The sequence below is a fragment of the Sciurus carolinensis genome, chromosome 3, assembly GCF_902686445.1.
Source record: "Sciurus carolinensis chromosome 3, mSciCar1.2, whole genome shotgun sequence".
Classification (NCBI taxonomy): domain Eukaryota; kingdom Metazoa; phylum Chordata; class Mammalia; order Rodentia; family Sciuridae; genus Sciurus; species Sciurus carolinensis.
In genome coordinates this window covers 167,484,726-167,502,035 of record NC_062215.1, presented here as the reverse complement: position 1 = coordinate 167,502,035, position 17,310 = coordinate 167,484,726, and the positions used below count along the sequence as shown (strand labels likewise).

At 41.2% G+C, this 17,310-nt stretch overlaps 1 protein-coding gene across 3 annotated transcripts in view; it reads left to right on the top strand.

The window, feature by feature from the left end:
• The window catches only part of Pax3 (paired box 3), a 91,043-nt gene extending 84,218 nt beyond the window's left edge, over positions 1 to 6,825 (top strand). For 2 of the 3 annotated variants that reach the window (XM_047545776.1, XM_047545775.1), the window contains exons 8-9: positions 5,459 to 5,705; positions 6,197 to 6,825. In XM_047545776.1, coding sequence (XP_047401732.1) covers positions 5,459 to 5,705; positions 6,197 to 6,231 — 282 coding nt within the window. In that variant the 3' untranslated portion in view covers positions 6,232 to 6,825. The remainder of the gene's footprint in view (positions 1 to 5,458; positions 5,706 to 6,196) is intronic. The other variant, XM_047545777.1, reaches the window with a different exon arrangement.
• Positions 6,826 to 17,310: the final 10,485 nt, after the last annotated feature.

Genomic DNA, 17,310 nt, shown 5'->3' with positions numbered 1-17,310 from the left:
GGACCGACTCGGCTGCGTGCTTTGCATGCACTGACTTTCTTTCTAGTTAGGTAAAGGTCAGCTCTGCCTAACTCTGAGGATGGGTTAGAAGGTCACCATACATACCTTAAGAGAAAAGTTCTGCCTTCAGGCAACTTCCCTCTTACAGCTTTCAGACAGACAGAACCAAAAATCTAATTATTTTGATGCTAATCAACTGCAGGATAATTCCTAAGGCATTTGAACCTGAAGACATTTTGGGAAAGTCTCAGCTGTTTAAATGGAGACTTTTCAGTTCCAAAGACATAGTCCATGAAATTTAACCATTGACTCCAGTAATACCCATATTGGCAAAAAGCACTTGTTAAACATTTGACTTTTTCCTCTGGTTGTGGGAATAAATTATATCTAAAGAGAAAAATATGTAGTCAGTAAACTTTTGGAGGGAAGGGCAGAGGGCTAAAAAAAAAAAAATCTCTTTACATCATGCAAAGCTGTTATGCACGATGGTGTTTTAAAGAGATACTGCTATTAAATTTTTAAAAAACTTTTTCCAGTACCCTTTTTTTTTTAAGTTGTCAGTGGACATCTATTTATTTGTATGTGGTGCTGAGACTCGAACCCAGTGCCTGCTAGGCAAGCTTTCTACCACTGAGCCATGACCCCTGCTCCTGCTACCAAATGTTAAGCCAGAAGAACAACGGCTCATTCAAGAACAAGGAAGAGAATAAAGACACGGACCAAGATTCTGGCAAAGGGGAAAGAAGCGTCCTGAAACACACCCTAATTTGCTAAGTCATGTTAGATTTCGGATAAACTCTGAGCACTTTCAACGGATGGCAAAACCATAATGCTTGTGCCAAGACAAATATTTTCCAGACACATCATTTTCAATGTAGATCTTAATTCAGTCCGTAGTTTTTTTTTTTTATCTTTTATATTTAATCTCACAATAGGAAAATTAATTCAAGAGAAATACGGCATGAAACAATTGTAAAGAGTTAGTTTTTCCTGAACCATATAATCTTCCAATCAAGATATAAACAACCTATTTGGAATTCTGAAACTTGAGAATGAGTTTTAAAGAGATCATCGGGAAATGTCTCTAATAATGGAAACGACAGAGGAACTGGCAGAAGAAGTGTGAGCACAAGAGACCAAGGCATTCACTTTATTTTTCACTTTCATCCATGTAACAATTAGCTGTGTCTGGGATGCATTTTGGAGGTAACAGTTTAGAAAACTGCCTAATAGATTTTTTTTTTTATATGCCTTGATTAAGGGCTGTACACAACTAAAAGTGAAAATAGCCAAAGAGTCTCCTGGTCCACTTCTGGTGGGACACCAGAGATCTTTATTTAAAGGGAAGCTCTTTGTGTCTGCTGCATCTTGTAGATCTCCCTGGCATGTCATAAGGATGTGGTCAGCCTTCAAGAGGCAGAACTGAGTAGCCTTGAATTTGTTTCATTTCCTTTGAAATTGTTTATGAAAACCAGGCAATTGTGCTTTCCTCCCACCCCCAATTAAAAAAAAACAAGAAAACAAAAAACAGAAAAAATGCCAGCCCTGTAGTAGAAATATCTTGCTGATGATTTGAGAGGGGAAAAAGTCCACTTTACAACAGATGAAGATTTTATTCTAGGATTTGAATAACCAATTGCTTCAGGAAAAGCTTGTATGAAAGAAATCCTGACAATATTCCTAGAAGAAAATATGACGGGGTGACACTCCAAAACCATATCGTGGAGTTCTAAGAAACTCATTTACAGACTTTGTGGGCAAAAAGAAATTTCCATAGCTTCCCTTGAACCACATGAAATATGAATTAGCTTTTAAAGAAACATACATAAAAGTGTAATGGAACCCTTCCATAGAGATTTGAGGTTTTAAATTATGTTAAGGGAAAGTAATGCATTTTTTTTATTGATATATTCACTCTCTGTCCCTCACACAGATTTCCTTTTTAACTTTTAAATGACAGATTATGAAAATGGAATATTTCTCAAGTTTATTTTGGTGTGAAATATTGAAATAAATCACATGATAGTTTTATTAATTTCAATTTCAGACCAAATGTGGGGAGGTATTAATGTCCCCTCCCTTCTTCCTAAACAAATTTTAAGATAGTGATTATATACAATATGTGACAGTCATAGTATAGGCAGACATTTGTGGGAGAATGTCTTGTCTCTGGGCTGTCCGAGGAAGTCATGGGGATCAAAGATGCCTGGTCCCAGATCTTCTTTCTCCCCTGGGATCAGCTGCTGCAGATTCTGGGCTATGGAACTGAAGTCTCTCACTGAAGTGGGAACCTTTGCTGGGTTCTAAAATCACTTTGCCTGGGAACCTCTGAGGAACTACCAAATATGGCCTTGAAGATAGTACTGTGTCTCCACCATCCTCCAAAAGACATATTTCAAGGTTAAATTCTGTTCTAAAAAGTTTTCAAATGCAACAACTGCAAAAGGTTGCTAAGTGAACATCACCATCAGGTGACTTTTTTGGCCTATGGGAAGAGCTTATTTCTTCTCTTTTAGGACCCTCCTGTTTTTGTTTTCTCCCCATGGACAAAGTTATTGCTGCATTCGAAATTATGCAAATGAGAACTGTGTGGCAGGGGATTAAAAGATGTATCACAATGTACATGTATAGCTCATGGAAGAGTGTGCATGTTCTGAATAAAATCCTGCTTTGTGCTGTACAGCTATAATATTTCTCTCCAGGTGTGGTGGCATATGCCTGTAATCCCAGTGACCCAAGGAGGGGGTGAGGCTGGAGGATTGTGAGTTCAAAACCAGCCTCAGCAAAAGTGGGGCACTAAGCAACTTAGTGAGACCCTGTCTCTAAATAAAATACAACGTAGGGCTGGGGATGTGGCTCAGTGGTCGAGTGCCCCTGAGTTTAATCCACGGTACCCTCCTCTTTGGACTGATGGAGTTACAAAACTGCTTTTTCTAAGTGCTTGCATTTTACTCAATACAGCTTATTTACAGCACCATATCCCCCTTTGTCATTATCTACTTTCATTAAAAACTCACATTTTCTGTGTTCTTAATTTTCCTGTCCATTCTTGCTCACCAGACCAACACACAAAGATGTGCTCCTTGATTTGAAAGGAGTCTGTTTGGCATTCAACGACCTTGGTTTTAAAGACTTTAAAAATAGATGTACCAAGGCTGAGTCAAGATAAAGTGTTTAGTAAATTAATATAGCAAGTGAAGTTTGTGCATCTTTTAACTGTACAATGTATAATTGTCTGTATTGCTCTTGAGACGATCTGGCATTAAGTTCTTCTTTTAATGATAAATAGTTAAAAAGTGGATTTCTTATAGCTGCTAACTGAAGATTTTCAGGCATTGACGGATTTGGCTTGGTGCCTATACATGCCCAGCATCATATAAAACCCCACTTAGGGAAGTCTGTGAATTTTCCAAGTATACACTATAAAATTATCTGTAGAAGTTCAAGGAAGGCAGTGGGAGTGGGGGTGGTGGAAGAGGAGGAGCAGGAACCAGGTAGTGGAGAGAACATCCAGGAAGTCATTCTTCTTCCTGGAGCTGTGCAGCCAGTTGATACTTTATGGTGTGACTTTCACTTTCCTGCAATTGCATGAAACTATGCTTTGCTACCAATCATTAATTTTGAGACTATAACTAATTTTCAGAGATTTCAAAAGAGCTCTTTTACCACCTATCTCAAGAAAATGTAAATCCCTGGAGTATCTTTCAAAATTTGGACACACTGTTGCTATATCATCTGCTCCCACCCTCCCACCTGTGGACCCATGCAGTCATGCCAGTGAAAGAGAGGGTCGCAGGGGGCAGGGACCTGCTAGAGGATAACCTGCAGAAGTTGGTGACTATCTCCCCCTCCCCTGGCCTCTGGGGGCTCATTGAAAATGGATCAGTTAAAAGCTTTAGTTCAAGAAGAAGTTATTTAGCTATAAGATTATGCAAACCTTTCCCAAAAGAAGCTATGGAGTCCTTGATTTTGAATTTGAGCTAGAATGCTTTCTGGGATGCGAGACTGGCTCCCACACCTCCACCTCGCTGGGGCTCTTGCATCCAGAGCTCTGTTGCCTGAATTGCCTTTGCAGTCAGCACCAGCGCCTGCAGTCAGGACTCAGTTTTCATTGCTGCAGCACTGTTACGGACCTGTCATGCAGTTGTGGCCCCTGTAGTTAAAAATTTTGCAGTCTCTGTGCTTTCTGAGGGCTCTTCACTCAGCAGATTTCTTTTGCTGTTGCTTTTATGGGGAAAAAAAAATCACTTCCTCTCTTGTGTGGTCACTTTCCAGCTGCAAAATTAATTACCCACTTACTTCTACAACATGAGGTGTTGCAAGGGTCAGTGAGTTTGGGAACACTTTGCCCAGCGGATCTGAAAGCTGTTCTTCTGTGATCACTGTTTTCTGCTTTTGACTTTTATGTTGTTGTATTCACCAGGGTCATTTAAAACACTGAACTTTAAAGACCATGTTTGCTTTTCTGGCTTGTCTTTTAACGCATCTTATATGGGAAAGGTTGGTTAGAGAAGAACGGAATGTTTAAGTAACGGAGGATGCTGCTTGGAGAGTCCTTGACCCGCTGGTTCAGTTGGTGCTGGGTGTGGTGTGGAGAGGCAGCAGGCTGCACCCCTCGGAGGTCTCCCCAGCTAGAGTAGGTGGCTCAGCAACCAAGACCTAGTGGGAGAGATGAGGAATGCTTAAGGAAGCCTCCGGGAAGGGCAAAGGGTTTCTGATTGCAGAAGCATAGTCAAAACAAGGAGAGGAACTTTCTTGAGAGGGGAGGACACAAGGGTCTCAAACACACATACACAAAACCCTGATTTCGATTCATGTATTTTTTTTTTTTCTTTTGTGCTGGAAGGGATTGAACCCAGGGTCCTGTGCAAGCTAAGCAAGCACTCTACCACTGAGCTGCACCCCCAGCCCTAACTTTTTGAACTTTCATTTCTGAAGTGCTGGGGATCAAATCCAGAGCCTGGCACATGCTAGGCAAGTGCCGTAACACTGAGTGACACCCCAACCCCCAACTTTTTAAAAAAATACAAGTTAATGCCTATTTCAACTTACATGGGAAACCTCCAGATGTGATATATGGTTAGACACTTCTGTATAGGAACAGACATAATTTCTCTCTGTCTCTGTCCCTTCTTTTCTTTCCTTTGAAATTCCAGTCTGATTTTATCACGGGGATATGGTGTAATCTCCCCCGTCTCTCTTCCTCCTCTCCTTCCTTCTTTTCCTTTTCCCTCCCTTCTCCCCCTCATCCCCTGTTTTCTGAAACTGCAATCAGATGTTATCATTGGGTATGATGTAATATTGCTGCCACTTTGAATCGAGGTCACAGTCTCAGGAATAGCTCTTTAACAGATTTCCAAAGAAAGAAACATTGGACGTGCAAGTTATTCTTTCAGCTTGGGCTACCGTCTGGTCCTGCCTGCATGCTAACGTCTTCTAACCTGACTGTCTCTTTTAGGTAATGGGACTCCTGACCAACCATGGTGGGGTACCTCATCAGCCTCAGACCGATTATGCGCTCTCCCCTCTCACTGGGGGCCTGGAACCTACCACCACGGTGTCGGCCAGCTGCAGTCAGAGACTAGACCATATGAAGAGCTTGGACAGTCTGCCAACATCTCAGTCCTATTGTCCACCCACCTATAGCACCACAGGCTACAGTATGGACCCTGTCACAGGCTACCAATATGGGCAGTACGGACAAAGTAAGCCTTGGACTTTCTAGGGGGTGATCTCTCCTGGAAGGGAGATAAATTCACCTTTTGCTTAAGAAGGGGGAGCTTGAGGAATCATTAAGCCTTACATCCCAGTACCAATTTTGTGGCAAGACCAGCTGATTGTTCCAGTAAGGGCTCCCTTATATAATTATTTTCTTAACTGAGGCCCACAACATCTTGTGGTTATTAATTGCTGAGACATAAAACCTGATTGCCAGTAGGTAAAACATGAGGGTTGGCCAACATGAAATAACCCCTGGCATTACAAACACATGTTCTTAATGAGGTCAGCTCAAGGATCACATGGGGTATAATCCCAGGGACACAGAGTTATGTCAAACTTGTCTCAGGAATAAAAATATTAGTCTCAATCCTTTGATACCACGGTATTAAGTATGACATTGTCAGCCTGTAGCTGATACTGCCCCTTACTGTGAATTGTCCCAGCCTGACCTAAAAAGCTGCGTGTTTCCTCACAGGTGCCTTTCATTATCTCAAGCCAGATATTGCATAAACGAACTGTCCACTTGGAGCTAAAACTGGCCCTGCTTCTGGTCTCCACAGCCTGGACATGAAGAATCTTCTCAGAAAAAAAAAAAAAAAATCATCCTTTGGGGGAGGTGGAGACAAAGAGCAGCAATTGATTTTCTTTCTGCAAAAGTTGGTTTCGGCTTCTTTTGAACAGGCTGGATGACAGCGGTGGAGAAGACAATGACCTGGAGTGACAACGGACACAAGCAACATTTTCAAACAATGGCTTAACCTGGCTACAAATTAAAATATCCCAACTCTTTATTGCTGATGATCAAGGAGCTAAAACATTCCATTTGTGTGTATGTGTGTTTATCTGAGACTTACCTGAACTGTTTCAAGCAAGTAGAATGTTCTAAAATATAGTAGGAGGAAACTCTAAAGTATAACCTGTTTGATGTCCAAGGCTGACCCTTCTGCAACTTTAAAACTGCTCACATAATGAAGCAGGAATGGAGGAATCCCTGACTTGTACACACTGGAAATTGATATAAAAATAAATGCCACCGTATTTTAGGAAGCTAGACTAGATGTAAAAGACCTCCCGAATAATAAATTATTTGTTATTGTATCCTCATTTAGAATCTAGTTGTCAATCATTGTCCCGGACACGTTTTGCCAACAGGATGTGGGATAATAGGAAGAAAAGCTTGTTTTTCTTTTCCGGTGTGGGGAGAGGTGTATGACATTTTCCTAGTTCACATTCATTCGGAAGCCAGCCTGGGCAGGGGGAGGGCACGGCCAAGTGACGTGCGTCACATACCTGCTAATCCGTGTGCAATACTGTGTACCTCACAGACGCTTTGGCCATGGCCAGAGTGATAGAAATGAAAGCAGAACTCTTATTTTTGCAGGTGCTTTTATTTTTGCAGCCCGGAACCCATTGTGGTAGAATGCAGCGATGTTTGCTATTTGCTGAACAACCCACACCAGGCTTGCTCCTTTTGATTAGAGACCATGTCAGAGAATAATGCTTTTTAAAATGATGACGTTTACATTCTTCTCTTTTCTATGAAAGGCAGGGCAAGAGCAGAAATGTCCACGTGGCTCTCATGTACTTTTAAATTATACAATGCTATCCAATATTAAAAGATTATAGGAACTGAGGTTTACATACGATTATGTCGTGACATTTTAGAATGTCAATAAAAGTTTTTTTTTTTTTTTTTTTGAGATGTTAAGAGGAACAAGAAAGGTGGAAGGCAGTGTTATTTATTTCTCTCTGTTCTTGGAGTCATGAATGAGGTAGGCACAAATACATTCCTTTTAGAGTTAAGAATGGTGACGTAGTGAGTTAGCAAGACGAGACGAGGCATGGAACTGAGGTTCGTTCCTGCATTGGACAAGGGCGTTGGAAAGAGAGAACGAGGATCTTTGTGTTGCAGCCTCAGCCAACAACAAAGTGTTGTAAAAATGTCTTTCATGTAAAAAGTGCAGTAAATATTTACTATTTATAATGAATAAACAGTTATGAAAACTTGCCCAATGCTGCTTTTTTGGGGGGAACTGGTAAAGGTAGTGTCATAGAAACCTCGGGAGGCCAGTGAAGCAGACCTCACTTCCTGATGTCCTTGTTGATGAGAACCTTTTAGGACAGATAAGGATGTGCCCCCTGCAGTCGTGTTCCGTGGAGGCCCTGGGGTGGAAGCCTGTTTGAGGCTGTGGGATGCAGGGAGACCCTCCCGCCTGTGGTCCTTCCTCTCCCCTTGGTCCGTTCAGAGCTGTCACATCCCTTTTTTTTTTGTCACTTGGAAGAGTGTTTTCCCCCGTGTGCCAGGCTCCATCTTCATCCCCAGCTGTCCCCTCCACTGAAATTTTTATTTGAAGCTCTTGTATTTTATTTTGGCAGCTCATTTCAGTCTTCATAAGAAAACCACCACCCATTTCCTTCACTTTTCTTTCTTCTCATCCTTCTCTCTTGGTGTCTGCCTCCCTCCTTCTCTCCTTCTCTCTTCCTTCCCACACTTAATGTGGTGAGAGTCTAAATGTGCCAGGCACGGTGTTGGACACTGGTGTTGCTGCAGGGAACCTAGCTTAGTGGATAAGGGGACCAAATGCACTGTTTAGTGTGAGGCCCATCATAGGGAAAACAGACATAAGATCTTGGACCTCCCAACTCAGGCCTCCATTACTTCATGTGATGTCGCCAGCACGCCTCTTTTACGTAGGAGGAAGAAACGGAGGCATTGGGGGCTTATGTGAATCACCCAGTGGCAGGTCAGTTTCAGAACCTAGGTGCTAAACTCACATTCTTCTGCTTCCTTCAGTCTAGCCTGATGTGGGAGGGACTCTATACTCAGAAGATCTAGAAGAGAGCTGGCCAATTTGGTAACTGCTAGCCATGCATGGTTATTTAAATTTGAAGCAATTAAAAGCAAATAAAATTTTCAAGTTAGTTCTTCAGCTGCACTAGCTACGTTTTAAGTACAGAATAGCGACATATGGCCAGGAGCTGCTATATTGGGTAACATTGCTGTAGAACATTCCAGAACATCATTGTAAGAACCTTCCCATCATTCTGCCTACAGCTCCTGAGCCTGGAAAATATCTCTACAAACACAGTCTCTTCTCACTGCCTGCAAAGTGAGGGAGGTAGGCAGTGATTTATTTCCAGATTAATTGATTCATGCATTGGGTGCTTACTGTTTCTGCTGTAAGCTGAGCACTAGGTTTTCATTGAGGGGTAAGACAAAGTTTCTGCTGCCAAAAGACCCCAGGCAAGGTAAATGAACCAGATCATTAAATACTCAGTTACAACACAAAGTAAGATGTAGCAAGAGTTAGTATGGGGACCCAAGGAGAAGGCATAACTCCACCAACACTGGAAAGTTTTTCAGAGATAGTGGTCCTGGGGCTGAATGTTGAAGGATAAATAGAAATCTAGCTGGAAGAAGCAGTGGCAAAGAGCACTTTCAGAAGAGGCTCATCCCATTTTTATATCAGGTCAGCTGTTGTGTTGCCAGACAAAAGAAGTCAGGGAAACCAGAGAGGAGTGGGGCCTCCCGGATTCTTTAGTAGGAAGAGTCTGCGACCAGAACATTCTGAGAATCCCCGGTGGAGAGGATTCAGAGGATCCTAGATGAGGCACAGGGGACAACTCTGTCTTTCCAATGAAGAAACTCTTGGAAGAGCACGGTACTGTGGTGCACGCCTGTAATCCCAGCAGCTCATGAGGCTGAGGCAGGAGGATCATGAGTTGAAAGTCAACCTCAGCAACTTATCAAGGCCCTAAGCAACTTATTGAGACCCTGCCTCTAAATTAAAATGTAAAAAAGGGCTGGTTATGTGGCTCAGTGATTAAGTGCCCTGGGGTTCAATTCACTGTACCTGAAAAAGGAAAGAAACTGGTGAAAGAAGGAACATGTATCTGTTCTTACCATCTTCCTAAGCAAATCCCAGAATGCTTGGCAGGGGTGTAATTCCAACTCTTAGTGGGTCAGCTGCACTTTCTTGGGCTGAGGGCTTCTCGTTGAAGGTCTGGAAACTGCTTCATCTCTAGTAATTGAGTATGATTGGGTCCTCCACCATTTAATTCAATCTCAATGGGTAAAAATGGAAAAAAAAATCAGTTGTTCTTTCTTCTTGAACTCAAAGTTTAAATTCTTCTTTGGGGTCTTTTGAGCTGCTCCCCCTCTGCAAACACACTCCAGTGGTCTCTTGGCCGTGCAGAAGGAAAGCAAACATCCTCTTCTTGGGTGTAGAGTCAAGTGCACATGGATGTGCATACAGGTGGTGGGAAGCCCAGCAGCTAGGGTATCTTGGAGGTGGAGGTTTGTTTGCAGATTATATTTACTTAGAGGAAAGCAATCACTTCTTCCTGGGCTTGGAAGAGAAGAGACCTGCTTGCAGGAAGTGAACTGTTCCTAGAAACACCGCGGCAGCCTGGCAGCCCCTGTAGAAGCATGTGGGTCTGTCCTTTCTGGCATTCATGGTTTTTGTATCAGTTCTGAGTGATCCATCAAATCAAAAATAGATGCCGCACTTGGATTGGAAATTTAGAGAAGGATTTTGAATAAAGAGATTACTTGCAAACTGGAAGGGGCACAGTGGAAGCACCAAGGATTATGTACCAACCTGTGAGAGCAGAGAGCTGCCGTGGAGTAGGGAGGTGGACTCCCTGGAGCCTGGAAAGAGAGCTTTGCAGAGCAGGAGGCTCTGATGGAGAGGTGCAGAGGGCCAGAGGAAACCTCACAGGGGTGTCCAGGGGACACACATCCTGACTTCATTTTCCTCCCTTCTCAGAACTACTGGGAGTCCTGATTGCCAAGCCCACTTAGAAACCAGGAGCCAAGCAAGTGTTCCACCCAGCAGTCCCTCCACAGAGGGGTCTGGGAGGCCCACCCTCCTGTCTAGGCTTTCCCTTTCGAAGACTGCTTGGTCTGAATATTTGTGTCCCCCCATCCCCAAATTCCTTCATTTCCAACTTTATTGTCAATTTGCCTGACAGATTTATTGAATGGTATCAGACAGTCGGTGACCATTTATGTTTGGTTCTTATGCAGCACAAAAATCTTTATACTTTAAATATAATAGGCTTATTTGGTTTCAGCTGTAATTGATTTAAACTAAGTTTGATAATTGTGTGCTTTAGTCTTAAAGGCCTTCTGATAATGTAACATGGAGGGTTCCTCACAACTGGACTAAGAAAATCCAGAGGGCATTGGTGAATTCAGCATGTCTGGGCTAGGTCCCAGACGCTGGGGAGAGAAAAGGACTAAACAAACCATAATTCCTACCTTCCAGAACCTCTAACCTATGAATGGATTTATAATGTCATTTATAAGACTATTAGATAAAAACCAAATTTTATTCTACCTTTGCAGTAGAAATGAAGAAGGAATTTGACAAGGAAATGATGGTATAAATCTGATTACACAGGTAATTATGAGACTACTTAAAATCAGGTTTCCAAAATCACAAAAAGAACCATTTATGAGTGAGCAAAGTTACATGATAATTATATTTCAGAGAAAAATGTCTTTATTTAAAGGACTTAGAGAAATGTATACTTGGCAATATCTAATTAGTTGATAGCTTAATTACTATACATATTTGATAATACTAAAACTGCTTTTCTTAAAAATGTTCTAGCAATTCAATTTGATTCCAATGTTAAAAGTAAAGACAACAATCTAGCTTGAATAGGCTTACCAAGTACATTATTCCACCAGTGTTCGAGAGACAATTTCAGTTTTACACTTTTGTCCTTTCAGTTTTTATGAATTTTCATGGCCATTCAATTACATTAAATTAAAAGATTTTTTAAAAACAAAAAAAAAATTAGAAAGGAACACAGCACAGCAGAATTAGAAAGATATGAGTAAGTAAATACTTATACCACACCTGGAGCAGGACTGGACATGGAAGAACAGCTTAGGAGCCAGGCCTGGGCAGCATGATCCAAGAAGGTCTGGAAGAAGGTACCTCAGTTTGGGTTTGAAATGTGGGAAAAATAAAAATTCCAGGGATAGGAGCTTGGGTTGATTGGGTTCTCGTACGTGAGCATCCACCCTGGGAACTGCCTTTGGGTAAGACTGTGGAGAAGTGGGGAAAGGTGAGTGTGGAGAGCTAACCAGGCCATGCCTAGATCACCTTCTACCACACCATGTTGACACATTTGGATTTCATTGCAAAGGCGAAGGCCACCACTGAAGCACTCCACGTGGAAGATTGACTAAGTGATTTGGGAATTTACAGTTATAATGCTTCTATTTTTATTGAGCTTTTATAAACAATGGCTTCCTCAGCATTGTGAAGGAGACTTTAAGTATGATCGAGAAATCCTCACAGCCACTTGACAATCTAGTAAGGTCATCTGACACTCAGAGTTTAGGTAACTTTCCTGGAACCCTGTGGCAAGCTTTGCTGGTCAGTGAGATGCACTCTTCCAAGCCGCCCTCACTTCTCGGCAGCCTGAAGACACACCATCACATGCCCCTCTGCACGTGTTCCCCTCCTCCTGATCTTCACCTTAGTTAACAAAAACAATTAGCACTGAGGAAGATTCAAAGCTCAAAGCTCCTGAGTTAGGGGCGTGCTTGCGGATCTGCAGGACACACTTGTCTTTAATGTGAAGCTAAAGTCACAGTGCAGAGCAGAGTCAATGGACTAACTGGAGGCAGGGAATCAACTGAGATCCTGCAGTTGTTAGAAGAAAGACAAACAGGTTGAAAGGAACCCCAAGACCTGGGCTTGGCAGGATGCCAAGCTCTGGAATGCTCTGTGGAGACCATTCTCCTTCCCATTCCTTTTTTTCTTCCAAAATCTTAAAAATGGCATATGGCGCTGAAAATAATATTCTGAAGTCTGCCTGGCCTAGAGCTGGGGAGCAAATACTTTGGGAACCACAAGCCTAGATTTTAACTTCCAGATCAGCAGTTTATAAATTATTTTTTGCTACCTGTGCGATTTTGGGGAAGTTATTTCATTTCTCCAAACTGACTTCCAGTTCCATAAAGAGAGAAAAACAATAGTGTTTCCTTTAGAGATTCCAGAGAAGATGAAATGAGATCTTGAATTCATCTATCCTATGGTGATCAACCAATACAAGTTAGTTTTATATTATATTTAATCATATTAATAAAAATGTGATTAGAAAATGTTTCTGGACTTTGAAGCTTGCATATTATTATATCTGTGTTACTGCATTAATGGAGGGATTCCTTTTAACGATCATGAGTAGAGAAGTCAAAATAGCTCTTTCATGTGAATGCACTTTTGGAGACATCATATTCATATATATATATATATATATATATATATATATATATATATATGTATGTATATATATATATATTTTTTTTGCCCTAGATGGGTACAGTTTTTAAATGACTCCTTTTTACTACTGAGAGTTCCAAAAATAATGAGACCGGCTGGATCAGGTCATGCCTGGCCTCTCTCTAGGCCACAGCGAGGAGCTTGGGTTTGAGTCTACATGCCGACTGAAACCTTTCAATAGAATTGGTACATTATCTGCTTTCCATCCTCCATGGAGGCTGTGTTGGAGGACAGCAGGATTGGAAGTGCCAGGAGGGCAGTGTAATGAGACTTGAATGTGCCAATGGAACTGGAAAGAGGACTGGCTTTAGGGTGGTCAGATGCGGGTTGGATCTTGACTTAATCTCCAATGACCTTTAGTAGCTTCTCTGAATGCTCACTTTGAAATCAGGTGGGAATGAAGTTGTACTTAGCTCATAGAATGGTGATATTGATCGGGTTAATTTTTTGAATCTTAGAACACATGAAATTACACACAGGTGAGTGGTCAAAAAGCTTACTTCTCTTTTCTTCCCACAGGGTATAAATAAAAGGCATGACACTGTGCTTCTTAATGAGGAAGAGTGTGTGGCATAGACACTAATGTGTGGTGACAGTAAGACAGAGAAACATCATTAATCCTTGCCCTGAGAAGTATGTGACAGGGGAGAAATACCTGTTAGCAATTACTTCAAAATGTTAAAAATTCTGTTTTCACAGAAAAAAAAATAAAAACTCATTCAAGAAAAACTGGAAAATACAGAAAAGTAGAAAGATGTGAAAAAATCTATCTGAGGAGTCACGATCCATTCAGAATCATTGATAATATTTTGGTTTTCTTTGCATCTTTGCAAAGAAACACCTGACATTGCCTGCCTGCTAGGAATACTGAAGGAGAAATGAGGTCGTATGTGTGAAAAGTTTTATAATTTTTGAATAAAAGATGCTGCATAAACATAGTGCACCCTTATCTCACTGCCATTTTCAAAATGATCATAACAGTGATGCCATAAAAATTGTCAAAATGGGGTCCTCTTTTGGATTGGTCAGCCATTCAGGGTCCTAAATTCTTTGCCCAAATATTAGGGAAAAGAAGACATATTGGCTATGAGAACTTTGGCAGCTCAAGAATTATTATCCTTGTAGCTCACTGCATTTTGTGTTTCGAATAAACAATTTCACTTAACGAAAGGGTTGCCCATGGCAACCTGAGCCTATTACGCCCTATTGCTATTGCGATGGACTGGTGTCAGTTTCTTCTTTTAATGATAAATCGTTAAAAAGTGCTGGTATCTGGAAGATGTTCAGGCATCAAAGGGAGAGGTTGACTTAGAGTCTTCATATGCCCAGAATCATATAAAACCCCATTGTCCAAGTGACTAATATCACACCACAGGAAATCGGCATCTGGGCATAAATGTCTTCCAGTCTTTGGAAATATAGTGTATATCATCCAGTTACTCAGTCTGTGTCATGAAATATGAAAATAGTCCAGGAAGGACACATCCCACTTGACCTTTGCAATGATTTAATAAAGTTGACACAAAAATATGAAAGAGCAATTGCTGACAAAAGCAGAATTGTGACTTCCTTCTTTCAAACCCTCCTTTCTTTGGAAATACTTCACAGGCTTTATTAACTCTTTAATGCTTTTGTAATTGGTGGCGTTTCTCCCGGAGGCCGTAATACCAGCCCTGGGTTGGGTTCCGTGAGAATAGAGAGTCTGCCTCGCCTGGTTTTCCAACTCCTTTCAGCACTCATCTTGATATCTTTGTCTGCATAATTAGGCAAATATGTTTCCAATTGCTTTTACGTGTGTACACATTTCACCCCTTTTACCGCTATCTTGATGGATGTTTTATGGGATACATTTTCAATGGGTGGCCTCTTCCACTTAGAGAGGTGCCAACTTTTGCTTCTGTATCCACTTACGCTTCTATCGGTTCCATCTGCAGGTGTAACTGAATATGGTCATTCACTTTCTGGAGGAAGACTGGGCCTCCTGGGTTTTCTAACTGAGGACTCGGTTACCCCACCATTTTACCCGCTGTTACTTATTTATTTTATGGTGTTATTCTGATTTAAAATGAAATATAGACCTACTTGTGAAAATTTGAAGACTACAAGAAAGCTTAAAGAAAGTTCTTTGTGGTTTTAGAGCTATCATTACCACTGCAATCATCAGCTGAATTGATTTCTTCCCAGAGGCCTCTCTGGCCACCCAAACCAGTCATCTGGTCTTTCCCAATAGTGTCATGAGGCTTTATTTTCGTGAGCATGTGCATGAGCACTTGATAATCTTTCTTGTTCATTTATTCCTTTGTGTTAATTGTGAGAATTGGGTCTTGTCTGTCCTGTTTCTTAGAACTTCTTCTGAACCTATACCTGCTTGGGACATATTTGGTGCTTACTCAGTATTTGTTTAATGAAAGAAGAAACTAATTTATTGTTTTAAAGCAGTTTCCCCTCTCATATTAAAAAATGTGAAAAGTTCTAACATAATGGCTAACTTTATGTTTTTCTTTCTATGTGGCATTTCTTTTCTATGTTCTATCAGTCAGGATAGGCTGGTCCATGCTGCCACGACAAACAACCCCAATTTTAATGACTTAAGACAACAATGGATTATTTCTTGCTCTTTCTACAGGTCTGATGGGAGCTGCAAGGAGAACTTGCTCATCATAGTCAGCCAGGGACCCTGGTGGTGGAGCTTTTAATCTCTACACATGCTTTCAGTATGGCTGGGACAGGAGAATGTGTTGAGTGGGCCTGGCTCTTAATCTTTCAACCCAGACATGGCACATTTCACATCTGCTCACATTTTATTGAACAAAGCAAGCCATGCAGGCTAACCTTAATGAGGACTGGGGCAATGAATTCTCACCAGGTGCCTGGGGAGATCTGGAATTTTTTTGAACAATAGTACTCATGACTAGCACACACGTTAACAGCACATTTAAAAAACAATGAAAGGTAATTTTCTTTCTTATCCTAGACCACCAGTTTTTCTGTACATGGGTGGCTACTCTAACTATCTGTGCTCTATCCATCAATCTATCTCTCGAAATATTCTCTTCATATGTAAACATATGTGGATATATGTATGCATCTGTTTTTTAGCTACTCATAAGAATATTCAACAAACACTATCTTTTCTTGGCCTCTGAATTGTTTTACTCTTTTGTTTATGTGTAATATATTTGGGGGACTTTATTGTATTGTATAGTTCTTCTGCATTATGTGTAAATCACTTAACCACTTCTTTTTTGAGAGAGAAGCAGGGTGCTTCCAGTCTTTTCCTTTGATGAGCAACGCCAACAGCACAGCACACTTAGATGAAGCTGTTGTGGTCTCCTGAAACAAGAACCAGTTTGGGTTAGCTTCAGGATGATCCTGTTTGCAATAAAAACCCCACTGATTAGTTGAATAAGAAACCCATTAAACCTTACAAGTCTTGGTTTCCCTCAATAATAAAATGGAGATATTAATTCATCCCCCCCAGGGTTGTCATGGGAAAGAGATGGGATTGTTTTTCTGCAATCTAATGGCTGTTCAATAAATATTTGTTGGGTGACTGTTTCAAGTCCCTGAACTTGAATATAAGTCCTCGTCATATGAAACTTATTATCATAGGAAATAATTGTAAGTACTTCAATGTATGCAAACCATGGAGATCCTTTGGTTTATTTTTCTATTCTAACTTATAAAATCTGAAATTTAAAGCAGAGAAGGAAAATTAGGATTTATTGATTTTACGATCTTAAGTTAACAAAGCACACAAGTGTGGCTGGAGGCGGGGCCATGAGCACACATGATGATATCATCCTGAGTCCAAGCAAAAGTAACCACCCACCGAAGGAGAGGTGGTGGCAGGGTCCTTTGGTCCTTGCAGTATCGAGTGTCCCACAAGGGTGATAAAGTGCTGCACACAAAGAGATCAAGGCAGAAAAGGGTCAGTGGGGGAAGGTTGAGCTTTAGGTTATGACCCAGGGATTTTCTCATCAATTTGCTTTCACTTCCTATGTCCTAACTGAAAATGACCTACCAGGGAGCCCAGGGGAACACAGATTGGCAAAAGACTGGTATGGTTTGTCGGTGCATGCACCCCTCCAATCTTTACTGACTGGCACATACTTCATATTTGGCTTTGGGTTTTTTTCTTCAAGTGTGTAAATTTTTCCAAGTGTGTAAGTGGTGTCCTTTGATGCTTTCTGTTCTATTCTATCTCTTCTGTCCTATCCTATCCTGTCTGTTTCATTAAAGAATTCTGGTCATGACCCTGCATTAATTTCATGACCCCTTAAAC